At 34.3% G+C, this 21,978-nt stretch overlaps 4 protein-coding genes across 4 annotated transcripts; 3 read left to right on the top strand and 1 right to left on the bottom strand.

The window, feature by feature from the left end:
* The first annotated feature begins 1,483 nt into the window (after window positions 1–1,483).
* Window positions 1,484–6,745, top strand: LOC131663494 (reticulon-4-interacting protein 1, mitochondrial). The gene is made up of 7 exons (XM_058933942.1): window positions 1,484–1,573; window positions 5,074–5,347; window positions 5,441–5,670; window positions 5,762–5,971; window positions 6,047–6,159; window positions 6,219–6,486; window positions 6,571–6,745. Exons 2-7 carry the CDS (start codon window positions 5,095–5,097, stop codon window positions 6,676–6,678), a joined length of 1,182 nt encoding a protein of 393 aa, XP_058789925.1. The 5' UTR covers window positions 1,484–1,573; window positions 5,074–5,094; the 3' UTR covers window positions 6,679–6,745.
* Window positions 6,685–8,396, bottom strand: LOC131663495 (tryptophan--tRNA ligase, mitochondrial). Its single transcript, XM_058933943.1, has 6 exons — window positions 8,235–8,396; window positions 7,995–8,162; window positions 7,659–7,921; window positions 7,452–7,573; window positions 7,098–7,365; window positions 6,685–7,026 (listed from the first exon to the last, which is right to left on the bottom strand). The coding sequence occupies exons 1-6, from the start codon at window positions 8,334–8,336 to the stop codon at window positions 6,795–6,797; spliced, it is 1,155 nt and encodes a 384-aa protein (XP_058789926.1). The 5' UTR covers window positions 8,337–8,396; the 3' UTR covers window positions 6,685–6,794.
* A 282-nt stretch (window positions 8,397–8,678) lies between these two features.
* On the top strand, window positions 8,679–10,039 carry LOC131663561 (uncharacterized). Its single transcript, XM_058934030.1, has 2 exons — window positions 8,679–8,921; window positions 9,048–10,039. The coding sequence occupies exons 1-2, from the start codon at window positions 8,818–8,820 to the stop codon at window positions 9,505–9,507; spliced, it is 564 nt and encodes a 187-aa protein (XP_058790013.1). The 5' UTR covers window positions 8,679–8,817; the 3' UTR covers window positions 9,508–10,039.
* Window positions 10,040–11,964: 1,925 nt separating this feature from the next.
* LOC131663552 (bifunctional 3'-phosphoadenosine 5'-phosphosulfate synthase) lies at window positions 11,965–21,963 on the top strand. Its single transcript, XM_058934018.1, has 7 exons — window positions 11,965–12,389; window positions 17,943–18,387; window positions 18,952–19,310; window positions 19,962–20,396; window positions 20,475–20,684; window positions 20,810–21,092; window positions 21,160–21,963. Exons 1-7 carry the CDS (start codon window positions 12,234–12,236, stop codon window positions 21,255–21,257), a joined length of 1,986 nt encoding a protein of 661 aa, XP_058790001.1. The 5' UTR covers window positions 11,965–12,233; the 3' UTR covers window positions 21,258–21,963.
* The last annotated feature ends 15 nt before the right edge of the window (window positions 21,964–21,978 follow it).

Here is a 21,978-nt window from a genome sequence, read left to right as displayed (position 1 = left end):
TGGATTAGAAAACTTTGCCTTTTGAAACTACTTGAAATTAAAAAAAACAGTTTGTTTTGTATTTTTTCTATTTTATTTTCAAAATCTATATTCAGAAAACAGAGGAACGATTTTATTTTGTGAAATTCTTATATAAAAGTAAAAAAATAAGAAAATCGAAATAACGCCCATTATACAAGTTATCTTGCTTTACAAAAATAAAATGACTATTATTATTTTTACATTCATAATTTGTTTTGCGAATAAAAAGTAATGTATTTACGTGCTCAATCTTAAATTTTAATCTTACATTCATTTTGATAGTTGATAATCTATTTGTTCGCTTCGATATTTGGTTTAGCTATGAATATTTATACATAACGGAGTTAGTACCTTCAATTTGAATAGGTTCTTCAACAATTTTCCTCTATATTTCAATATTTATAATAAAAAATAAGAAGTGTACCTTCAAATTTTTAATTTAAATAGAAATTAAAATTTAATACAAGGTAGTTAAAGCTATTTTATTTACAGATTAACATTTAATGTATTTCAAAATGATTATTTAAAAAATTTAAAAATAAATAAAAAACGTTTTGTTATTGATAACTTATTATTTTTAAGTTCTTTTTAAAAGTTGAAACTGCGTCATCGGTATATAGAAACATTGTGCAATAGATGAAAAAAATGTTGTTAAGACGACGTTAAACGGTTAATTGTTGGAAACTGACGAATAATGGAAAGAATATAAAAGAATAGAAAGGCAAAACCCGTAACCCATCGATTCTAGTTTCTATTTCCACCATTATCAAGTTTTCTCATCTCTTAATTATCTGATTGAAGGTTTACTCGAAGTTCGATTATCTATATAAGTTTTATTCAGATCTCATTCAAATTACTCAATTACTTTTCATGTTATAGACATATATATCCAATAAAAACTCTAATTTTTTGGCTAAAATCGTTAATACAATTCGTTCACGGCATTTGCTAGTCAAAAATATAACAGAATTGAAAAATTGCCTTTTTTTAGATTGGTTTATAGCAATAAGTGGCGTACTCCAAGCGTACCAGGGGTATGACTATTGGATGAGGCAACAAACACAACGTTTTAAGAACCAAATGTCTTTCTCGTTTGCTACACCGAACGTAGCATTAAATTAACATTTGAAAAATTACGAATAATAATTAAGTATTTGATCATGCTAGTTTTATAAACAACAATAATTTATATTTACAATTTTTATTATTTGATTCATTTTCTATAGGCTATTGCAGCAGAAGCTGGTCGAGCAACTTGTAGTCAAGTGATATTTCTGCTAGAATTGATCATGCAGCTGACAAGTAAAAAATATTTGATTGAAAATCATCAAATTGACAGCAATACTGGATTTAAATACATATTAATTATTCTATTTTTTTTAATTCATATGAAGAATTCAATTCTTTGCGTTTTTTTCAGGGTACCGTGCGCCTGAGTCTATATATATAAGGATTAAACATAAGGAGTCTACATATAGAGTCCCATGAAAATATAGCTAACGCTGTAATATCAAAATAAGCCAAATGCCAGAATTTGATATCTAAATTTAAGGTTAGAAAGAATTGAGTTAACATTTTAAATACTCACGAAAAATCCCTTTCAAGTACTTAGTTTCAGCGAACTACTACTACTCCCACTTTTCTGCATACTTATTATGTTTTGCCATGTAAATTACAAACGTGCATCTTAATAGTAATTGCATTCCCACATAGCTCAACTGGTATAGTGATAACAGCCGTATACGTCGACAAATATTTTTTGATAGTAGTAATTAATGCTTGATTAACAAATATTTTAAAATTGCAAGCGAAGAAATTCGAAAAATTCCAGAAGCAACTCGTAACTAATAGGAAATTCTTTAGAATTTCCATCTATTGTTTCTTTCGCAAACGCAAGATATTTGACAAAATCTCTTCCTTTTTTTATCGTGAAACGCGATTTTCCATTACATTTTTTCAGTTTTACCTTTATTTTCCTCTTGAGATACTATTGACGTACTGGAACTGGAATTTAGTGATTTCTTGAAAGTATTTTTCTTGATTATGATTGTCACCTCTTTTGCAGTATTATCCTTACTGTATAATGGGAACTCTTTGGGTTGTTTCATGTCGAGAATTTCTGTGTTCTGGCTTGTAATAGTTTTAGTTGCGTTAGCGCTTTTCGAGCTTTGACAGAATCTCGCTAAGTGACCTTCTTATTAGGAGCTTTTTCATTGAAAAGTATACCCCTCTGGAAATTACTATATAAATTTTGTATATATCTTTGGACAAAGTTTGAACACAACATGTATAAAATATGCATATAATACGTATAAACGTATACATATTACGTACATATTTTGTAAATATTACTTTCATATTTTGTTCATATTTTGTATATATTTTGTATATATTTTGTACATATTATGCATACAATTTATACAATACTTCCAATATAGTCATAGATTGATAAATGAAATCGATATAAATGGTTGTAGAACTTTATTATAATCCTATCTAATTACTTCTAATCATTAAACACAAAACATTTTCATGTTATAAATTTGAAAATAATTTTAAGCTATCACTTTGGATTGCATAAATTTTATGTATCATACGTACAAAATGTAAACCAAATATTTAGAATATGTACATAGCATGTACATTGTATACATTCGATACATATTACGTGTGTACTTTAAACATATTGTGTTCAAGTTTTCTATAAAGATATGTACAAAATTTCATGTACATTTGCTTCTTAAAGCTTAGTAAATAACTGAAGGATGGGTATTATACAAAAGGCGCAGGAATATATAGCTGAACATTTAAAATCAATACTCATTTTACTTTTGAAACTAAATTTCTGATAATCAAGTTCTTCCTGTGAGGATAGCTGACTTTTCCTAGACAAGCTTGTCTACGAGATCCTTGCTATTGGCGTAGAAGTAAATACGGGTATGAATTATTCACAAAGCATACAATATTTATTTTTCATTCACAATTTTCCAAAACTTCAAAATTTATTCTTCGACAAGATGCCTTTCAATGGAGTCAATGATGAATGCTTGTTCACGAGACAAGACCTTTTCTTGCTGAATAACTTGAGAAAATGAAACTTTATTATTATAGCCATATTTTCTATTACGTTACAGTTTGTCACGATGACCTGGCTTCTTTAGTCAGAGGCTAGACACTTAAAAACACGAAGAAAAAATGAAAAACAAAAAACAAAAACAGTTATTTTTCTTAATTAGTCGCTCTTTTTCACTGCTCGAAAACTCATCATATACGCTAGGAGCGAGTAGTTATTTTTGAATTGTATCCGAAAATTACTTTTCACTCTTGTGAATCCATCTGCTGAGTCATAAACAAATTTTCTCTCATTTCTACGTCGTTTTATTTATGGAATTAACATACTGCAAAATTAAAAAACGAGCTATTCTAACACACTATATCGTTTGAAATATGATTGAATGCTTTTTACGTCTTTTATACAGTAGAATTTTATTGAGAATCCTCTTCAATTTCAAGCCATAAAAAAATTATTCCCTATTTTCGAGGCTTCTTATATAACTCACATATCACGAAACTCGGAAAAATGATCCTTTAGTTCTCCTCCCATTGGAAACATCATCGTTAAATAAATATTGTTTCCATCTTCTGTAGTATAAAGTTAAATACTCTTTTTATATCCAAATTGCAAACGAATATTTTCGATTTTCTATGGCAATTTGAATCCACTCGAAATTTCGAAAATCATAATTACAAGTATATGTTCTCTATTTATAAGTTAAAGTAATTGCCATAATTATTTAAGCAGTTTTCACATCTTACATGCAGTAAGATCCAGAAGTTTTTATAGTAAAGTGTCGAAGAAACATTTATCTATGATGCTATAGCCATTTATATATATCGCGAACAGCGTAAAAATGAGTATGATAGGATTCTTATTTAAGCCTTTAATCTCCTGTCAAAGTAACTGTAATCGTCTCTACATCTTTGGACAAGGGGACTCTAGTGGTTACCAAAGCGAATTCATGATCTGTAAGTCGCGGATTCGAATCCTTGCGTGGGTGATGTAATTTTAGCGATGTAGTGCTTTCTAAAATGAACGAAATCCAAAGTTGTCTTTGAGGTTTCGGCTTGGATTGCTTGAGTTTGAGCTCTATCAAATGGCGGGTACTGAATAGTCCTGGCCCACGTGAAAATCTTGCATTGTTTACAACGCGATCGTTAACATTGATATGAAATATAGCATCAGCTGTTGAGACAACGATTCAAAACAACGGAACGAGCATTGAACTAACAAATGCATATATAAAATACAATTGATTTCTAAAATTAAACAATTGTTTTTATTAATATGAATATTTTCATTCTCATTGAAAAAATAGTATACGTCATTTGTCGATCGAGTAGGTAATTTCTGTCTGATTTGTAATCTATTATTTTTTATTAGTTTTTTAAAATTATTTTCGTAGTTATATCTAGAGTTGTCTCCGATAAAACATTTCACTGGAATAGCTGGCAACATTTTTCTATTTGATTTGGGTAAAATCAACACACATTGATGTTTTTCAAAAATTCCTAAAATTTTCGAATTTACCACATTTTTTCACAAATCAGCTGTTCAAGCATAGCTGCCGTTTATTTTTAAACTTCACAGAAAGCAGACAACCCAGCGCTATATAATATCCCAGATAGCATGCATTTGTAGATGTTTGACGAGCAGAAGATTGTTTTTATTATTGTTTATATTATTATAAATTTATATTTATATGCGTTCTGAAGTATATTTAAAGTTAGCATCATTACATTAGACTGACTTTAAAAATGTTAATGAAGTATAGATCAATAAGTATCGATAATGTAACTAAATACCTAATAAGAAAAAAGTATTAAACTTGCCGGCCCAGTATTGAACTATAAAAGTCTATAGTTGTATTTAAAAATAACAGCTGTTTCGACTTTTTTTGTAATTAAGTCTGGTGTATTATATAGTGATCCATAATTTCCAACAAACTGCGACTAATTATTAAATGTAATAAGAAGAATAATTCTTAACCTCAGTTTCAAAAAATCGTGTTCAACATGATAAAAAAAACTGCAATACTCGGTCCGAAATCTTTTACACGAGTTTGTCAACTACGATGCCTGTCGCAATTAGCAGCAAAACGACAGGAAAATGCAGCTGAAAAAATGTTAGCATGGCAAATACATTCTTATGGTAGTTTAGATGAATTGAAATTATCAAAAGCTAGATTGCCAGTACTTGTGCGACCTTCTGATGTTATAATAAAAGTGGATGCTGCTAGTGTTAATCCAATTGATGTAGCCATGGTTTGTAAGTATTATTCTGTTAATTGTTGTATAATTTTTTCAATATGCTTAAATGAATTTTTTGAACAATTTCTATTTTTATATGACATGATTTTAGATGGATATGGTTCAAAAGTATTGAATGTTATGCGTAAAGTAAAGGGTTGTGTGGGTAAACCATACAGTGATATTGAGTTTCCACTAACAATGGGCAGAGACTTCGCCGGAACTGTAGTTTCTATAGGGCATGGAGTTGATAGACTCAAAATAGGTGACGAAATTTGGGGTGTTGTTCCTATAGAGCAACAAGGATGTCATGCTAATTATGTTATGGTCGACAGCTGTTTGGTAATGATTGAATTTAATGCCAAAGTTCTATTAGTAAAAATTAATTAAAATAAATTTTAACAACATTAATTAATAAATTATATCATTATAGGTCAGTCCTAAACCTAAAAATATATCTCATGTTGAAGCTGCTAGCATATTATATGCTGGATTGACTGCATGGTCTGCATTGTGGTACACTGGTGGACTTTGTTACAAAACAGTTATTCCTTCACAAATGTACAAAAAAATTTTAGTTCTGGGTGGCTCAGGAGGTGTTGGATCTATAGCCATTCAACTTTTAAAAGCTTGGAATATGCAAGTAAGCTGAAATTAGTTTGTTTCTTTTATTTAATAATTTTGCTGAGATTTAATAAGGATTATCACTATATTGAAGGTAACTACAACTTGCAGCATTGATGCAATAGATATGTTGCAAGAGTTAGGTGCAGATGTAGTTATAAATTACAAGGAAAGTGATGCAGATTCAAAAGTTATTGCAGAGGGGCCGTAAGTTATTTACTTTTCCAATTTGCTGCTAGGCAAATAATTTCATTTATTTTTTATAGGTATGACATTATACTTGACTGTGCTAATCAAGGGTTTGAAAATATGAAATCTAAAGGCTACCCTCATTCCAACTATATAACGTTAAATTCACCACTCTTAAAAAATTTTGATGAGCATGGTTTACTGTTGGGAGCTATAAAAAATTTTGGTGATTTGTTCAAGCAGAATATACCAATCAGTGAAAAGCAAAGCTTTGTTAAATGGGGATTTTTCGCGCCATCTCCAACAGGAATCAAAGTGATCGAAGAGCTTGTGGAAGCAAAAAAAGTACTTTATTTTATTTTTTATTTTTAATTTGGTTAATTTTATTTATTTCAAAACCATCATTTTTGAATAAAAATGTCCTTTCAGATAATTCCAGTTATTCAAGAAATTTTTCCTTTTGATGCCTTACCTAAAGCTTATGAAAGAGTAAGTGAGGGCCATTTAAGAGGAAAGGTTGTGATTAATATGAGGTAAAAAGTTGTGTTGACTATAGTGTGTTTGAATTATTTTTATATTAAATTAATATCTAGCTTTTATTTGTACAAAGAAATTAGGTATATTATAATAAATATTCATCTTTGTTATAAATGTTATCTATTAAATTGTAAATGCAATTTATCTGAAATTATTGATAATGTACCAATTCCATAACCAACTTTATTCCTTACTTCTAACCAATTTGTTATAGCAATATTTTCTGCTTTTCTAGCTCCCTGTTGTAAAACTTCTTTTAGATATTCTGGTTCATCCATAAATTCATTGATACGTTTTCTGATAGGATTTAATTTTTCTATTACAATGTCAGCCAGTAATAATTTATATCTAAAAATGATCACAAATTTAAACAATTGAATATTTATAATTTTAAAAATATAAAGTAGATGTATACTAACTGGCCAGTATTCAAATCTTCAACTTCTTTACAAATTTGTTCAACTGACTTTCCTGTGATCATTGAATGTATATTTAATAAATTAGCCACACCAGGCCGTTTTTCAGGCTCATACGTAATTTCTGATGTGAAATCTGTGATAGCTTTCTTTACTTTATTCAGTAAAACATCTGGTTCATCTGTTAAGTCAAGGCGACTTTTGACATCTGTAGATGATTTAGACATTTTGTCTTCTGGATCTCTCAATGACTTAATTCTACCAGCATTTTCTGTAAAAAAATTAAACAAATTAAAAAATGTGAAAATATTTTCACAGAAAAATATTAAATGCCAAATTTCAAAAGAATAAATTTACTGTAAATAATTGCAATCGGCATAGGAAATGTTTCACCATAGACTGAATTGAATTTTTGTGCTAAATGTTCTGCTAATTGTATATGTTGAAGTTGATCTTCTCCTACTGGTACATGAGTTCCTCTAAATGAATTGTATAAAAAATTATATATGTGTATATTAGTAATGAATATTCTATTAAAATAATGGCTAATGAAATAAAACTGACTTGTACAATAAGATATCAGCAGTTTGTAAAACAGGATAAATGTAAAGGCCTAGAGGAATATTTTTTATTTTTTCACTTTTCTCTTTGAATTGAGGCTGATGAGTGAGTTTTGGCATTGTAACTAAACATGAAAATATCCAACTTAATTCAGCATGCATAGGCACAGTTGATTGCTGAAATAAAATGCTTTTTTCTGGATCAATACCACATGCCAACAGAGTAGCAGTCAATTTCAGGATATTTTGTCTGAGTTCCATTGAGTTCTAAAATATTGTATTATATTTATTTAAAATTTCCAATAGCTTTGGATATTTACAAAAATACTAAAATTCTTACATATGGAAGTGTAATGGCATGCATGTCAACAATGCTCCAAATTACATCTTCTCCATTATTTTGCATATCAACCCAATTTTGTATTGCACCTAAATAATTTCCTAAGTGTACAGTGCCTGTTGGTTGAATCCCTGAGAATATCCGTTTAGGATAACTTTTTCTTGGTATCTGATTGTTCAAAAACATGTCATTAAGTATCATTATATTAATTTATTTTAAACATTTCAAAATTTTCATTACCTTACTGTAAGTTCTTTTGGAGGTAAGTCTTATATTTGTGCTTTGACATATTTTTAATTGATTGAGCAATAGATTTTTCGTCTCTAGAAATTTTTTAAACATTGGTAATTTATTTATTTATTATAAAGCTTAAAAATACAAATAGCAGTCCTTGTTGGCGGAATTGCAAGGTTAGGATGATCAGCTGACTTCTGCTATACGTACATGTGGGATTTAAATTTTTGCGGGACATTTATGTCGTCTGCTATTGTAAAACGCTTATGGAAAGATGTTTGATTAACATTCATTATACAATGTCAACTTACATAAGTACAAGTGCAATTCATTTTTTAACATTGTCAACGCAATGTAACTTCATTAACGATTAATTTTGTTTTAAACAAGATACAATTTGACTCCGTTAGTTATTGTTTACTTTGAAAGTGGTTTCCCAAATGTTTCGTCCTTGAAAAGGAGACTTTCCATGATTTTTGTCTAGACGGACCCCGCGATTAGTTGAGACTTTTATTGCTGTTGTGAAATCCGAGTTTAATAAAAAATAAGCATTGTAAAATCATTCAAACCCAATAGATTTTAAATAAAAATGGAGAATTCAAATGCTGAAAAGAATTGGAGTGCATGTGCCAAAAATGCGGCATTTTCAGACCTGAATACAAAACTTAACGACAGTGTCAATAAACTTTACTGGTGAGTACATTACAGTTTTCAGCTGATTACCTTTTCAATAGAGTTAATAGCATGAATTTGTTCATAAAAGAATCCATTTGTAATGCATCGGTCGATAAATTTGATGGACTTTCGATACATTTCCAGTGAATCGGACGAGAACAAAAACAGCGCGTACTTAGTCCGGGACAATGCAATAAGATGTCCAACGGATAACTCAATTGCAAGCCTCGTGCCAGAGATGAAAAACCTGCGGATGGCACGGCAGGAAAAGGAACCGGAGTATGTAGCTGGTTATATCAAAGCTGTTATCCCACTAAGCCGAACGCTAGTGATTCAACATGCACCAGGAAGTAAAATCCTCGACATCGGCACTGCGATTTTCACGCGCAAGTCGAACGCTCAAAATTACGAGGAGATTGGTTTGATTTCGGATATTTTTGGCTCTATCAACAATCCCATGTACGCCGTACTGTTAAAGAGGAAAGCTGAGAGTGATTTTTTTAAGCTAGATTCGAAAGTTTTCTATCTGTACGGTCATCCAAACACAAGATTTGTTAGTGTTCAGTGCGATGGGAATAATCGTTACACTGTGATGTATTCGTAAAAGTTATGTTCCTTTGGGACTTAAGTTTTTTATTATGTTGTCTTTTTATACGCATTTTAATTCTTTATTTTATAAAATAAAAATGAACTTTTAATTTGAGCATTTATGTTGTGGAATTGTAATGGCTACGTTTATTTTTAAGATTAGAGAACAGCTTTCAATATTAATGTCTTAATATTTGTGTTTTTGTTAATGTTATTACAAGTTCATGTTATTTTAATATTATTATTGAGTTTTCATTCATAGTATACAGATAATATCAAACATTAAATGCCATCATATTAACAGTTATCGATTAAATATACTGATTGCACAAGATCATTATTTTTTTACATGTTCACTAATAAAGTTTTGGATGTATGTTTTTAGTATACGAATAAAATACTGTATAACAATTTTACGTCCAACCCCGTCTGGAGGAAAATTTAAATATAGTGTTTATTCTAGTAATAGCTTTTTTACTACCAGTGATAAAAAGTTACGAACGATGTTAACAACATTCCATTTATTTTTCAAATCATTTCCCTGCACAAATATTACTCATTCGTAAAATAATTGGGAGAAATATAATAATAATAATATTAAATTGAAAACAAGTGGAAATATGCATAATTTACTCAATTTGTCGATAACAGTTGTAGAAATTTAGAATGTTTCTATAAACTGTTCTCAATATTAATCCAACGGCTGTTTCAATTGACTTACGATACACGAAAGTTTTCAATTTTTAGACGTAATCATTCATTTATAAGAATGCCTTTATATCGAAGTCTTCTAATAGTATAAAATTATTTCTCGAGTTATTCAATAATGAAAATTTTACTCCACAATAAGGTTTCTATCAACGATAGTATGTTGTCTCCTCGAAATGACGTGGTCACGAATTATATATAATACAGAATCATAGCAATGTTATCTTTAAAAATTATTCTTAGAACGCTGGAAAATATTTTTTTTAATGTTTATTTTTGCACTTAATTTATTTTTGAAGAATAACTATTCAAGTGAATGACTGAAAATACTTCATTGACTTTATCTAAAAATGTATTCATAATCTTTATTTTTATTTTACGCTATAAGAAAAACAAGGTCTTTTAGTTTTTCCTGTAAAGAAATCTGTTATTACAACGAATTTCTAACAGTAAGCAAGGATTTCATACAAAAAACAATTTCAGATGCTGATCGTAAAAGATAATGGCTATTGTTTAGAAACAAAAAGACATATTTCTTCCGTGTTCAAGGGAAGCCAAATAATGGAGCAATCGGCAACTTACTTGTGAGCTAAATACTCGTAAAACATTTTAGCTTGCATTTTTTTCTTCATAAAGTCGTTCTTTAAAACATTGGTTGCAGATGTAAATGAGTGCTTCGTTTGAATTATCGTCTTTACAAAAGAATTATCCCTTCCACGGAGAAACTAGTATAGTTCAATGCTTTTGCAAGTAAGCTATAATATTTTTCTGAATGCAAGCATTAATGTTGTTGTTAGTTTGAATATTTTCTAATTGGATTGCTTTTTTGTAAAAAATAACAAAAACTTATTAGATAACCAAACGCAAAACACTATTATTTATGAATGATAAAATTGAAATCGATTTCATCATTCACAAATTAGAATTTTTCATTTTTAAGATAGCTTCAATGTCAAATATATTATTTAGATTCCCATGATCAACGAAGGTGTCATTTATAATAGAATTAAGTTCGGATCTGAATTTCAAAAGCAAACAGTGGGAAAAAAATATTTCATATGAAATAAGTTTATTTTAAATAAGATTTTTTGAATTAATAAATGAATTAACGGTGGCATGCAAAACTTTTCAGCACTTATTGGAAAAATATTGCTAATTTTAAAGGAAATTATAAAAAATGCATTGATAGTGGAATAATAGTGACCAATAAAAATCTCTTGCACCTCTATCAAACAATAAATAAAAAAAATATACGTCGATTGTGTTTCAACATAAAACCTATTTCCATGCTTCCCGAGAAATTTTCATCACATCGTCTACAATTAGTTGGATTAACGAAGTCAAATGTCATAAATAAGTAGTAGAAAAAGGTCATTACATCACTGAATTGCAACGAAACGACAAGTCAGCAAAAACGACAATAATGCGCAAGTCATATTTATTGTCACAAAGAAGACGAAACTAAAAGTAAATAAAGTAGTTAATCTCTGATAACATGTATACAAATAATCCTTTGAAAACATATAAAAATCAAAATAGAACAGTGTAACACTAGCAGAGATTAGAAGGGCAAGAGAGATTGCTGAGCTGACCCGACTCGTATCTAGACGCACGGTCAGTATATATACCCCCTCCATAGCCTTTCGTCTGACTGGAACTGGAAACAGTATACAACAGCTTCAACAACTTGGGCACCACGGGGCGCTCGTATCAGCGGCTCAAACCTAGCAGTCCTGGCACCGGCCAAAGCCTAAAGCATTGTAGTTAGTTTAGTGGTTTAGTCAGTTTTGGAGCAACAAAACTCGGTAATGTCACAAGGAACGTGAATGTTCATGGCCAATCCAAGAAAGAAGAAGTTTTGGAACAGCGCCGGCACGCGCGTTCTGAAAAAGAAAGTAGCGTGTGCGGGAAATCATCCAGCGAGAGAGAGAGATTTGAGAGCGACTACAAGTCTAAAGTAAAAAGTAGCATCGCTGCTTGGCGTAAAGCGAATGAAAGAGAGGGAAGGTTTAAGTAGCGGTGGCGGTGGCACACATGTCGTCGAAGGTTTTGGAGCCGTGTACACTTTCGCATCAGCAGCCTGCAGCAGCAGTACGGCACAACTACCACGTACAATTGTCGAGGAGACGGCCTCTCATTATGTCCACCTCCAGCACGGTGTCAACTCCTAGCAGTAAGAAAATCATGACGGTGAGTGCCAAATATCACCGCTCCGATTCATTCATATCTCCACTTCTTTTATCAATTGCGCGTCGGTATATGCAGTGACAAGTGAACTATAAACTCCATGAGTGAACTGTTCCATGGGATTGCTGTTGTTGCTGTTTGTCTTTCGAACGTGGGTGTGTGCGTGTGTGTTGTCGCTCAGCTGCTCTCGAGTCTGCGCACATCGTTGCACATCAATTTGATAAGCTTCCAATTATTATTGGCAACAAGCCGCGGATTTTACTTTCTCTTTTATTGTGCGTAACGCGATATATACTTTCCAATTAGAATTTATGCTTGTTTTTTTTCTTGTTTGATATTTAATAACCTAGTAGAAGTCTTATTTGGTAAATGCCTTTTAAATTATTAAATTTTACTAGTTTTTCCATTCATTACCTTAATAATTTGAATGATAACATTATTTTTAGAAAATTAAACTATTTGAATATATTGTACAAAAGAAAGAATGGAAAAATGTTCAAAGCTGCATATTATATAAACGTTTATCGAGCGACCCATGGCACCCTCGCCTAATTTCTAAACAAGTGCCACCGATTCGTCGAGGCCACTAAATCAATCTACCTGGCATCCTTGTCCTCCCTATTTTTACGATCTCCGCAAACGGCCGTGCCATTATCAGCTAAAAGTGAAAGCGCATTCCTTACTCAGCTAGAACTACAAGGAAAAATCCTTCGTCCTTTTTCCTACCACCCAGACTTTCCGAAGGGGAAGCTAAGGCTGCGATCCACAGAGCAGGTGGTTATATTTGGCAACTCATGTTGTGAACAGTCGTTCCGAAATAGTCTTTTTCTACACTCAAACTAACTTCAACTTAATTCCGTTACCACTACATTCTCCCGACTCCTCCGGCCGCGTCACTAAACCCGCAATACGACAGTTATCCATGTAGAATAAAGAAATTAATCTTTTTTAATCAATGAATTATTTTTCATTATTTTTCATTATTTTTGCGATTGATACAACACATAGATTATAATGTGATTTTATTCCAAGCCTAGATATAACTTCCAACTCACAGTAAAGTATTTTTCATTTTCCATAGAACGTCAAACAATTCCATCATTAGATCTCGTTATATTCCGTTAGGCCACGGTATAAAAAATTATTACGTAATTATTCCAATCGTGTAAATACCCATAACTGGATGTTGCTTTGCGCGATGTGAAATTTCTGTAAGAAATTTCTCTTGCGTCAAGGAACCTCTAATGCACAATCAGTGCTATTTCGTGTTATTAATTTAAAATTAGAAATCAGCGAGCGCGCAGAGGAAAGATCTAGAACACAAGTGTAAACAGTGGCATTTTGAAAATTACTTTTGCGATAAGCAGTGAATGACTGAAAACGCGTGCGTGACACATAGGACTTGCCAATAGCTCAATGTATTAGCCGCAACTTGCATAATCTCAGAGCAACAAACGCTACAATTATTGTGATTGAAAAGACCGATATGTGATTACACAAGGGCAGATAGTGCGTAATTAGTCTCAATCGATCGGACGGTCTCCAGAGGGCGAATGTACATACGTCGATGATTTTATCTGGGTTCTGAAAAAAATCTCGATGAAACTTTAGTTTCGCATCGGCTCGATCGCGCTGAGCAATAATGTGTCTGTTACATACATTGAGATTTTCCTGTTAGGCAGTTGTGCCGATGCAGGATTTATGTATCGTGATACAACTATATTTTTTATTCTAAGGATTATAAAAATCAGTCAAGTATCGCAACTGAACATTATCATTGAGACACGAATCAATGAAGTAATCGGTCATTTGAAAATGCTCTTTGATCATTTGCAATTTCTGCGAAACATAATTAGTCTTAATAAATATTTTTGGAGTTTTACGTGTGAGGTCACAAATGATCGTTTAATGTCGCATTTATTAATATGCCTTTACCTTGTCTGTACACAGTCTCGCTTTAACTCGTAAACTCGGATGGTATTCGGTTCAGCAATATAAACGAAGCATGTTTGGTATAAAAAAAGGACAAAAAATTGTATCCAATGCCATTGGTTGCGATTGGAAATAATAAATAATGGAGAGAAAAGATAAATTGAGGTTGAAAGTTGCAGCGAGGCTTACATGGAGTCTATGTGTCTAGACAAGGCATTAGCTGTTAGTCAAGAATAAACGTATTCTGCAGGAAACCATCTATAGCTGCTAAAAATTTAGTCGGCGTGTGTTTGTAAGTAGAACGTGTAGTCACCTCCGAAATCCCGTGTTTATTGTTCGTTCAGAGTAACTGAGAGAGAGACTTTCGTATTGCCACTTGCCTTGAATTCTTTCACGTGTTTAAAGAGCATTACTTTCTAATTCATTATCATCCTCTCGACCTACATCCAGGACTTTTTTTCACTTCCGAACGAAAAAAAGGAGCCATGGATAGTAAACAGAACCGCTAATTATCAAGGGTTGCGGCAGCGACTTGCGGCATGAATGCCAAAGTGTGGCATATGCAACGCTACACAGAAAATCTAGAGAAATGCATTATTTATTATATATTTTGCAAAAAAAAAGCTGCATTGAAAATAAATGGTTTTATAATTTTTAATGAATTTTGACGAAACCCGTAACTTATATTTTCATGATAAAATTGTTTTTTCAAAGGTGTTTTTCTCTCAATGACGAAGATCATAATAAACGGTTCATCTGGGAAATCTAGCTTGGTCCTGGTCTAATCTGGCATTCAAGCAATATTTTACTTTACGTTGATCGAACGATGATTGGCGTGCGGCAGAAAATCTGAATAAATTAATGAATAAATTTCATCGCCGGAAATTGAAATAAACTCAAGCGCTGCGTCAGGTCTTTTTCGTATCGAGCGTTTATCGGATCTTGCCAACGCGACGCGGGCATCTTTGCTGTTGACCTGTTTTGATGAACGAGCAATAACAGAGCGCCTATCTCGCTGCTTTAGCATTAAGGTGGAAAATTTACGTTCAGCTGGGAAGAAAAAAGAATCTCGTTGTTCGATCGATAGGTAATAAATGTATGTAGGCGGTCAAGCTTTTTTCTATCGCACGGCTGAATGTATGTAAGCGACGTTCGAAAGGAATTAAGGGCACGACCACGCGGCGACCATCAAGGTGTATCTCAAAGAAACATAAAACTCGGCGTTACATCGACGCGGCGCCGTAGATGTGCTAGAAATGAAGACGACGGGCAATCACTTTCTACATTATTACGATATTCCTCGGAGAAAAAGCTGCGCCGCGCGCGACACGTGAAACCGGACTTGGAAGTGCATTGCTCCACTTTCGAAACGGTAAAAGTTACCGATTGAAATTACGTTCCTCTTTTATCACTATTTTGATACCCGAATTCAATGCTGCACGAAGATTTCAAAAGGGCTGTGCTTTGGTTCTCCGGTGGCCCATCCGGGACGAGTCGAGCAAAAGTAAAGGCACGCTAAGAAATTCTAAAATCATATTTTTAATATTACACGATGTGAAGTCAGTACGCGCAGTGATCCTCTTGAAGAATATAAATAATAAATTTATAAATTACTTCTCGGGTGGAATCAGCAAGGCCGACATTGACGACATATCTCAAATAAATGATATTCGTTGACGTGAGATGCTTAACAGGAGAAGATTTCTACAACTCGACTAAAGTGACTTTGAATTAACGCATATAAGTTAGGGCGTCGTGCCCGAGGCCCGAAGCGAAGCCCAAAGCACCGCGTCATCCTCCGTAATGAAGGGAAGGTGTAAAGCGCAATAGCTGCGATCGAGTAAAGTCCTTTCGAACAGCAAACGCCGGGCAGGAAGGATCGCGCGGAGAGGCAGCTGGGCAATGAATAAAATAAATCAGCGAGTGGCCAGAGTAAATGTAACGCGCATCGCGAAAATAGCTAGGATTGTTTTGAGTAGTCGGCGCATCGATGGCGGGATCTGCGCGTCGAGTCCCATCGGTAAGTCCCACGGTAGATCCGAGGCGAAACGCTCGGGGCTCGGCTGGCGGCGTCGTATACAGATTTACAGGCCAGATATCTTTCTTGCTCGCGCTCACCCCGAATAGCTGGAAACTCTTATCTAGCCATCTGTTGCGGAATAACATTTTTATGTAATCTCTCTTCGTCATTTCGAGGCTGCGAGTCGTTTCTTCCAAGATCGATTTGCGTCGTGAGCGTTCCGCGAAAAAAAAAAAAAATTTACAGCACGCTTGTAAGCGCGGCCTCTGTGCCCCGAGGTGTCTGCTTGCGACTTACTTTTATAAAAGTTAGATCGAGTGTGACAAATCAGTTTTTATCTGATTTGGAACATAATTCTTAGTAATGTGTAATATTAGAAATCAGTCAATAATAGTTAGTGCTTTATAAATTTTAATCTAAATTATACACTGAGTTACACGAAAAAAGTATTACTCTAGATATTCGAATACCTTGTCATGTTTTATCTTGAAAGATTTTTTCTTTTACAAAGCGTTAACGATACGTGCAGGTATGAAAAATTTAAGGAAACTTTTGAAAAATCGTCTCGGCTTAATAGCCACCAGATTATTTTTATTAGCCAACTTGTACTCGTTAGACCGCTTGATGAGTACGGACTTTCAAGGACTCACCGTAAAAGCAAAATAGTTGAGCGTAAAAATAATTGCAAACGATGTTAGGTTAATCGACAGTTGTACGTGCACGAGAAAGGCTTTTACTGCTGAGCTAACCAGTCGTGAACTAACTGCGCGACTTTGAAGGTCTTGGAAAGCAAATCGCTTGATGGATCCTTTGTTTTTGACCAAGCGAGTTCGCTAACTTTTCAAAAGCAACGGAAGGATATGTAACGCAACGCACCAGCAGCTGAAATAATACCTGAATTAATTTTCCACGAAGAACGATATCTGTAGCCTCACGATTCTCGTATACATCGACTACTAAACATTGTAAACATATGTTCTTGGTCTTATCTGCCGCGTACAGATAAAAATCTGTATATAATGACATGACCCTTAAGACGATCAGTCAGTCACATTGCGTCGATTTCAGTGGTTTGGCAACGATGCCATCTATACAACAATCACTTCAAAAGTTACAGAATGGAGAATATTTAAACGATTATTTATTGAAAAGAGTAGGTTTTTAACCGATCATAGTTTTGATTAGAAAGCAATTATTACATTTCGTATTTAAAGACAATCAGCTACATTAGTTTTTTATTTTTTTTATTTCCGACAAAACACTTTGAAATATCTCGTTGTAATCGTGCGGTAAATATTTATGCAGCACAAAAACTTGCAGCGAAGGGATTTAATCCATTGAAAGTTCGATTGAAAGAAAAAGGAGACTACGATAACTGCTTACTTTTTTTTTTCGCACAATCAATTACACATTACGCAGTACTGTCTTTTGTTAATCAGTCACCTAATATTGTCATCAGTTGTCGATTACGTATCTTTTCCTGGCCAACGGCCATACGCAGAGGAAGTGTGTTGCGCCGCCTCTGCAACTAAAGCCAGCGCTTCAATGTCCAAGTCGCACTGAAATGATAAATGATAAAAGGGACGATTGGTTGATTGTTACAGACCTGCACGAACGTCTCGTTCCAAGCTCATCACGTATCGCGAGTGAAGCGCGGTCGCACATTGGGCTCGGTGCGCGGCTTTCGCGGCTGTACGGTGTGGCTGACAGGACTGTCGGGTGCCGGCAAAACTTCGATCGCCTTCCAAGTGGAAGCGTTTCTGGTCGATTTGGGTATCGCGGCCTACGGCCTCGACGGCGACAACGTGCGCACGGGATTGAACAACAATTTGGGCTTCACGCCGGCCGACCGCAAGGAGAACATCCGCAGGGTCGCCGAAGTCGCCAAGCTGTTCGCCGACAGCGGACAGATCTGCCTGTGCAGCTTCGTCTCGCCGTTCGAAGAGGATCGCCGGATGGCACGAGAGATTCACAAGGAATTCGATTTGCCCTTCTACGAGGTCTTCGTCGACACGCCGCTCAACGTCTGCGAGGCCAGGGACGTCAAAGGTTAGCGAGCTTGATATTTTTTTTACAGCGCGTGCGTGTACGTGTGCCTCATTGTCGATTGCTCGTACTATTCCTTTATTTACCTTCGATTATTATTGCCGGTCTTCGAAACCAAGTCCGTGCGGAGTAGTCCTTGACTACAATACTACAATACGACTTGTCAGTTTGGTTATTGTTACTTCAACAATTACCTTCGTTTTGAACGCTACAGGACTACGCTAAATTTCTGTACAAACATTAAAATAGACAAATTTGTTCGGCCTAATTTTTTATACTTATAAAGTATTAATTGTTCGGTTATCTGCTTAACAATAAATTGCGATTATTTATCTTAGCAGAAGTTGTCACAAATGACGTGCAAAAAGTGATGATAAAGTTCAATGCCATATTGATTATATGCTGGAATCCATTGTTATCTTATCAGTTCTCTTAAGATCAATTACTTCCAATAAACGTCTTTTGAAGGAAAAGCTTGTAATATTTATCGCGAAAGCAAACCATTACTAATTCCGTAATGTACGAAAACATAGAATAGACAAGAAAAAAAAACTTTCCATTCGCCAGGTTTGTACAAGAAAGCAAGGCAGGGTGCAATAAAAGGTTTCACGGGTATCGACCAGATGTACGAGCGTCCATCGAATCCGGATCTCATAGTAACAACGGAAAATTGTTCGCTCGAAGATTCAGCCTTCACAGTAATCAAGTTTTTACAAGGGCAGCATGTAATACCCGAAACGCCACAGCCGAACACACCACTGCGCGAACTATTCGTCCCAACGTCCCGCGTACAAGCAGCCAAAGCCGAAGCTAATACATTGCACAGCATCGAGATCAACGAGGTGGACGTGCAATGGTTGCAAGTGCTCGCCGAGGGTTGGGCTGCACCACTCACTGGCTTCATGCGAGAAGACCAGTACCTTCAGGTATCTATCTATTTTTTCCTTGATCGTCATTGACTCGCGACTGGTACAGCTTGTGAGTCGCTTGCATTTTACTTTAGCTGTCTAATAAAATGCTGCTACGTGCTGACAATTCAAACCGAAGACTGCATAATTTATAAGAACGCCCATATCAAATGATTCGCTAATTTCATTTATTCATTTCTATTATGGAAAATGTTATCTTTATTGACTGAATACTACGTTGCATAAGTAAATCTGACAATTTTCCATATTCTTTTATCTGATAATCATTAGCAGATCGATAAAAAAAGAACCCTTCACTTCATTGCAAATTAATAACAAGATCCACTTACTTATCCTCTCTCGCTAATCGAGGATCATCGTCGACTTTATCTCAGAGACTTTGCATTCGCGAGTATAACGAAGTTTCCTTACACTCCATCGGTATTTTCCCGTTCAACTCAATTTCAGATAGAAGATAAAGTTTGTTATCGGCGAAACAGTATGGTCTTTAAGCATTAGTACGCATTATATTTGACAAGCGTTCTACCAGTGCTAATTCCAGGATGCATCGTTAATGAATCATTAATTGCAATTTCCTCGAGCAAAATTATTCACATAGACGTAGGTAAATAATCGAAAAAATACAACAACTGGCCTGATTGCATTTAGGTACAACACTTGAAGTGCCTGATACACGACGGTAAGGAGGTGAATCAATCCATCCCTATAGTACTGGCGGTGAAGGACGCGGACAAAAAGCTCTTGGAAGGCTCATCAGCGGTATGCTTGAAGTACGAAGACACAGCAGTGGCCATCGTGAGACGACCAGAATTCTACTATCACCGCAAAGAGGAACGTTGCGGATGGCAATTCGGTACTTGTAATCCTGGACATCCAGTGGTGAAGATGATCCTGGAATCGGGTGAATGGCTAATGGGTGGTGATATCGAAGTATTCGAGCGTATTCGCTGGAACGATGGACTAGACGAATATAGACTGACACCCAATGAAATACGAGAGAAATGTCGGAGAATGAATGCCGATGCTGTTTTCGCCTTTCAATTGAGAAATCCAATTCATAATGGGCATGCACTTCTCATGCAGGTAGGGGTTTGAGAGATGAGCTCAACTGTTATATGGTTAGTAAGTAACGATGACGATCGATGTTGGCTTATTTTATAGGATACGAAAAGACGTTTATTAGAAGAAAGAGGATTTAAGAATCCAGTATTACTTCTACATCCATTAGGTGGATGGACAAAGGACGACGATGTGCCTCTGAAGATTCGTATCGCTCAGCACAAAGCTGTACTTGACGAGGGTATCTTGGATTCCAAATCGACTTTGCTAGCTATATTCCCTAGTCCAATGATGTACGCGGGCCCGGTCGAGGTAAGTTCAGATCGGACACACATTATTATCATTTTACAATCGATGTATTCTTGATTTTATTCGTATTTGATTATTTATTTGATAATGATAATTCAGATTACTAAAACTGTTTATTTGAATTGCAGGTGCAATGGCATGCTAAGGCAAGAATGAATGCCGGGGCCAACTTCTATATAGTGGGAAGAGATCCAGCGGGAATCCCACATCCTGATAAAAGTCGAACACCAGATGGTAATTTGTACGATCCTACACACGGTGCTCGTGTACTTTCAATTGCAAGAGGCTTGCAAAGTTTAGAAATTATTCCGTTCATCGTTGCTGCTTACGACACCATCAACAAAAAGATGGCTTTCTTCGATCCTAGTCGAAAGCAAGACTTTGACTTCATTTCAGGAACTAGAATGAGAAGTAAGCATTCCAATTCATTTCATTCAATGTTATTTTTTCTTCCCGCTAAAGAGTTTTTCTCTTTTAGATTTAGCGAAATCGGGAGACTTACCACCACAAGGATTTATGGCACCCAAAGCTTGGGACGTACTTGCAAATTATTATCGGGGATTGAGCTCTAAATGAGTGATTACCGTGAAACAGAAAGAGACAGAGTGAGTGAGAGAGAGAGAGAGAGACAGAGAGAGACAGAGACAGAGAGACAGACAGACAGACAGACAGACAGAGAAAGAGAAAGAGAAAGAGAAAGAGAAAGAGAGAGAAAGGGGAAAAAGTATTGTAGTTCTAAGACGCCCGATAAATTTTTATATCAATTTTTAAAGATGACAAGTATATTTAGCTAGGAGCAAAATCGTTTTCGATTGCAATTGTACATATATAATCTTTTACATGCAAATTTATGTACAATGGGTCCTAGCATAATGTTATTTTGCATTCCACTGAGGCGACGATTTCTTAATAATTTGTTATATTACACTAAGGCAAAATAGCAATGATTGTATAAATTGCGAACTATATTGAAACTGTTCCTCACAATTCATCAATCACGATGATTAGAAACTATTATATGAACTATTGAAAATGAATTTAACGAAAGAGATGTTTTCTTCAAATGTAGGTTTATAAAAAATTCTATGTGTTGCTGCAATAATTTATAAATGTTTACAGATTTTAGAGAATTAATTTATTGTCTTTAACAAAATGTTTAATGCTTTGAAACTTTATTGTAATATTTTAATATTTATACGTAATGTCATAATTTTATCAAATTGTATATATCATACGATTAATTTTCTGATGTAAATTTAATGTTTATAAAATGTACAAAGTATGATGTTTTATATTA

The sequence above is a fragment of the Phymastichus coffea genome, unplaced genomic scaffold, assembly GCF_024137745.1.
Source record: "Phymastichus coffea isolate CEN01 unplaced genomic scaffold, Cenicafe_Pcof_1.1 PCOF00036, whole genome shotgun sequence".
NCBI classification, from domain to species: Eukaryota; Metazoa; Arthropoda; class Insecta; order Hymenoptera; family Eulophidae; genus Phymastichus; species Phymastichus coffea.
Note: the sequence above shows the minus strand (reverse complement) of the source record. Positions and strands in the feature narration are given on the sequence as shown.